Source organism: Salmo salar, chromosome 06, assembly GCF_965601325.2.
Source record: "Salmo salar chromosome 06, fSalSal1, whole genome shotgun sequence".
In the NCBI taxonomy this organism is placed as follows: domain Eukaryota; kingdom Metazoa; phylum Chordata; class Actinopteri; order Salmoniformes; family Salmonidae; genus Salmo; species Salmo salar.
The window spans coordinates 47,033,239-47,038,327 of NC_138296.1; the positions used below are offsets into that span (position 1 = coordinate 47,033,239).

At 41.1% G+C, this 5,089-nt stretch overlaps 1 protein-coding gene across 1 annotated transcript; it reads right to left on the bottom strand.

Moving 5' to 3' along the window:
- Positions 1–3,270: 3,270 nt before the first annotated feature.
- Positions 3,271–4,446, bottom strand: LOC106607414 (keratin, type I cytoskeletal 13-like). The gene is made up of 2 exons (XM_082976689.1): positions 3,744–4,446; positions 3,271–3,494 (listed from the first exon to the last, which is right to left on the bottom strand). The coding sequence occupies exons 1-2, from the start codon at positions 3,956–3,958 to the stop codon at positions 3,380–3,382; spliced, it is 330 nt and encodes a 109-aa protein (XP_082832815.1). The 5' UTR covers positions 3,959–4,446; the 3' UTR covers positions 3,271–3,379.
- Between the last annotated feature and the right edge of the window lie 643 nt (positions 4,447–5,089).

Consider the following 5,089-nt stretch of genomic DNA (forward strand, 5'->3'; position numbering starts at 1 on the left):
TAAATACATATCCCATAAACCCCGAACCACATAAAACAAATAACCCCTGCCACGTCCTGACCAAACTACAATAACCCCTTATACTGGTCAGGACGTGACAATAATTGTGCACTCTCCTCAAACAATAGCATGGTATTATTTCACTGTAATAGCTACTGTAAATTGGACAGTGCAGTTAGATTAACAAGAATTTAAGCTTTCTGCCCATGTCAGATAAGTCTATGTCCTGGGATTTTTTGTTGTTACTTACAACCTCATGCTAATCACATTAGCCTACATTAGCGCAACCGTCCCGTGAGGGGGGGACACTGATCCCATTGATAGGGGTTCTCGGTGTAGATATGTAATTTATTCATCTATGCTGACATATGGAATTGTTTTAGGAAAGTCATACCATGGATCATTTAGATATTTGATTTGGAATTTTACGACCCCTTTAGGTATCAAAAAATAATATGACATTTTTTTTTTTGATAAAATATTGAATTTGGCCTTTACTGCTATGCCTATAGAAATGCATTGAATAACAAACACATTCATAAACGGCAAAAAAGATTGTCAAAAAATAAATCATAAGGATAAGGGCTCGCAAGTGGCGAAGCAGTCTAAGGCACTGTATCTCAGTGCAATAGGCATCACTACAGTCCCTGGTTTGAATCCAGGCTGTATCACATGCGGCCGTGATTGGGAGTTCCATAGGGTGGCGCACAATTGGCCCAGTGTTGTCCGGGTTTGGCCTGTGTCGGCCATCATTGTAAATAAGAGTTTGTTCTTATCTAATTGAGACAGTTTGGGATGAATTGGACTGCAGACTGAAGGAAAAGCAGCCAACAAGTGCTCAGCATATGTGGGAACTCCTTTAAGACTGTTGGAAACGCATTCCAGGTGAAGTTGGTTGAGAAAATGCCAAGAGTGTGCAAAGCTGTCATCAAGGCAAAGGGTGGCTACTTTGAAGAATCACATTTTTTTATTATTTGTTTAACAAATAGTAAAAATAAAGAAAAACTTTTAATTGGTACTGTATATATATATATATATATTATTGCACAAAACTACCTCCATACTTCCATTAATTTTTATGGGTTACCTTTAGATGAGTCCCAGGACACTTGTGCGGGTCATAGAGCAAAACATACTGTAGGGTCATTTTACAGTAGGGTCATATTAACTGGATGGGGAAGGAAAGGGTGATCCATCAAGAAGATGCTCAAAGGACTGCTCAGGTACACTTGAAAAAAATAAGTCAGGAGTAAACATTGGACTGTGATATAGGAAAGATACAATATGCTCAGGTCTATTTCAATCCAACCACATGTTAACTGAAGGTTATTGAAGTTGAGAATAGGAAAGTGGGGCTTTAGAATCACCTCTGGTTAACAGGGGCTGACAAGACAGAGGGGCAGAGAGGAGTTGTGTGTGTGATTATGTCTCACCCTAGTATGCGGCTCTCAGAGTACTCCATCCTGCGGGCAGTGATGGAGGCAGCCAGGTTAATGAAGCTGCGGGAGGGTGAGGTCTGGAGGAGGGGAAGACAGGGGCAGGGTGGCACGCCACGCTGCCAGGTTCGCACAGCTGCCCAGGGAGGAGGAGGAGGAGAGGGAGATCTGTAGTATGCTCAGATAGGTTTAGCCTGCTGTGGTGACTATTTTTGGTTTGATAGTCATCAATCTTTTCAAACACCAGCAGAAAATAACTGAGTTTTACAGTACCATAACAAAAACTATCTACGTTATTTTGTCCCAGTTTGGTGAAATTCCTCTGAGTGTGTTTAAATCCCAGACATTAAACAATGAGGTCAGACCAAACCCTTTCTAAAGATCAACAAAAGCTTAACTTCCACTATGCAGTAGGCCTATCTAAAATGGTTACTAAACTCAAAGATAAAGCTAAGACACCTGAGGGTTATGAACAGAGCACGTTGACTGCACATGTGTAAGAGCCTAGAAGACCTGCCAGAGGGACCTCCTTCCTCTCTCAGTCCCGTGAATCAACTGACTCAACATTCCAATGCAACATCTTGCCATACAAATGATCAAGCTGAATTGATAGCCTGCCCTACATAATCAGCTAGACCAGTGCTTCCCAAACCTTTTCACTCATGCCCCCTTTTTATCATGGGGGAACATCTGGTGTACCCCCATGCCCCACGCCTGCCCCAATAGAATGAACTGCTACTATTGTTACAGTACAATATGTTAATGAAATTATAAAAATATTCTCTTTAAAATGTGCCTTTTAATCAACATGAAACAGAACATACAAATACCAGTACTCATTCCATATGGAAATCAAGAAGAAAAATAAAAATAAACCATCGTTCTGCTGTGCAATGTCACATTCTTATAACTAGGGAGGGCCAATTTTTATTGTAGATTTTCTCAATCAAAATAAAAGTGTTTCTAGAAGTAGTCTAAGGGTGATTATTAGGTTGCATAAACATGATTAGGGCTTTCCCCTTACAATTTCGGGCCTACAAATATATTTTCTAAACATCATACAGACTACTGCTAGTCAGTCAGGTAGGCTGCTTCTGACTGGGGGAGAGAAACAGGCTTGCTTGTAGTATACCGTTATATCTGTTGCATACCTTTTGGATGTTTTTGTGAGAAGATTTTCGGGATGTCTCCTGGTCTGACACACAGCGCTGTAGATCTGCCACTTTCCACTGCAGATGCGGAAGGGCGACATAGGTGGATGCGGTGGATTGAGACGCAGCCCATACAAGCCCATGCAACAGACATCTATAGCTTAAACTAATGTAGTTTGACTGGGATTTTTATATTTTGTTACTTAGATTGACACACAGGGGCATCAATAGGGGGTTAAGTCCTACCCATTCATACTTGATTTTCTATATACCTGGCAGCTTGGGTGGTCCCACCCTGGAGTATCTTGTCCTTCTGATTATCCTGACACAAATTGGAGATTGGGAATGGTTGTCAAACTTTTTACTTTTACCTGAATTTCTGTAATTGTATCATCTTACATTTAAGAATAAATGAGTGATGGAAATAACATATTTCATGTAAATATGTTAGATTATCATGATGGGACATGTACATGTAGGTTTGCTTATTAACATCTACTTGCATCCCTAAAGCCAACACTAGGTGACACCACATAGCTAGTAATCAGTTCAACACCGAGTTCAACCTTACCACTACTCTGAAACTATTTCATGATGTTTAATTGAATAGGGACACATGAAATCATTCATGAAACTAAAGCAAAAAAAAAGTATAATTCTTGCCTATTATGAAGACAAAGTAATTGAACAAACAAATCATTTTTATTGCTGTTGCCTTCCAGATATGCACTGGATGTTTAGTGAGTCAGATAATCAGTTGTTGTATTTCCCTCAGTACACTCATGAACTGCATCAGCGGCGTGCATATGAAAAAGCTGAGGATTGGGTGAAGGAGACCACTTTCCCATCCACCACCTCTTCTACCACTGTGATGACCTTCCTGGTGCTGGTGGAGGAGGAGGAGACACTGTGGACCAAACAGAAAACACCAATGAGCACATAATCGACTGTACCAAACACAATATGGCAAGGTCTTGACCTTGCAAGGTTTTGACATGATTCTGCAGGTAGTGTACAAACTGGTGGGGCCACTGTTTTGCTTTTAAGAAAGTAAGTGAGTCTAGCCTAGAACCTGCTCAAAGTTTAGAATCAAAACACCCTTGATAGTTTAAAAATCGAATTTGATGGACTAATAAAATAGGCTTGTTTTGCTCACCTGCTTGTCATCTCTCCGTCCAGCAGTCTCCTGTACTCAGCGATTTCCATCTCCAGTCTGGTCTTGATGTCCAGCAGCATTTTATATTCCTGGCCCTGGCGTTCCAAGTCAGCCCTGAGATTTACCAACTGCTCCTCCAAGCTGGTCACCTGCTTCTGATAACCCGACAGCTGCATGGAGAAACGGTTCTTTGTCTCTGCGAGGGTATTTTCCATGGATGATTTCTATTGGAGAGAAATGAAGAGCAAAACAAAAAATCAGGAATCTGTTAAGAAAATTCATTGATCGGTGGCAGACATTGAAACCAAATAAATATTTGTAAATAATTTTTTTAACAGTCTAACCATGCTCATTTGTGATTGAAGTTCGATTTCAAGACTGCATTGTGCGTTTGACTTCTGAAATTTCAGATCTGGAAGATTTGGATAACTTCTGTGCTAATTGCAACGTCCTTGTTCAGCACATGAACAATTCAATTGATGGGACATTTTGGATATCGTGGTCCTAAATTATGTAATCATATTAATAATGACAAACAGTATTATCTTGGTGTGGAACCAGCCCTCCAGATCTCTGTTGTTCTTGGCAGCGACAGCCTTGTAGTGTTCACGAATCTCAGCCATGACTTTGCTGAGGTCTTCCTGTGGTGCAGCGTCAACCTCCACATGGACCTGGCCGCTCATCTGGGCACACATGGACAACAGCTCCTGAAATAGGACAATGAAACGGGTTTAGGTCTCTAGGTCATCATCATGGTTCAGAAAGTGGTTCTAGATTTGTTCAAGTGTTTCTAGATTTAAATACATAGATTATGATGTATTACTTGCACACTAAAATGTTGTACAGTAATGCCTAGCTGGATCTGTTATTTTAAGAGCAGACACCATAGATAGAGGAGCGACCCAAAAGAGGAGCGACCCAGGGATGTGTGTGCTTTGGGAACCTTTAACAGAATGTGACTGGCAGAACGGGTGTTGTATGTGGAGATGAGGGCTGTAGTAGATATCTCAGATAGGGGGGTGTGAGGCCTAAGAGGGTTTTATAAATAAGCATCAAACAGTGGGTCTTGCGATGGGTATACAGAGATGACCAGTTTACAGAGAAGTATGGAGTGCAGTGATGTGTCCTACACACACACTATATGGTGGCAAATCTGATGGCCGAACATCTAGCTACTCGAGAGCACCCTTACCTGCCGATCTATAAATTATGTCTCCGTAATCTAGCATGGGTAGGATGGTCATCTGAATCAGGGTTAGTTTGGCAGCTGGGGTGAAAGAGGAGCGATTACGATAGAGGAAACCAAGTCTAGATTTAACTTTAGTCTGCAGCTTTGATATGTGCTG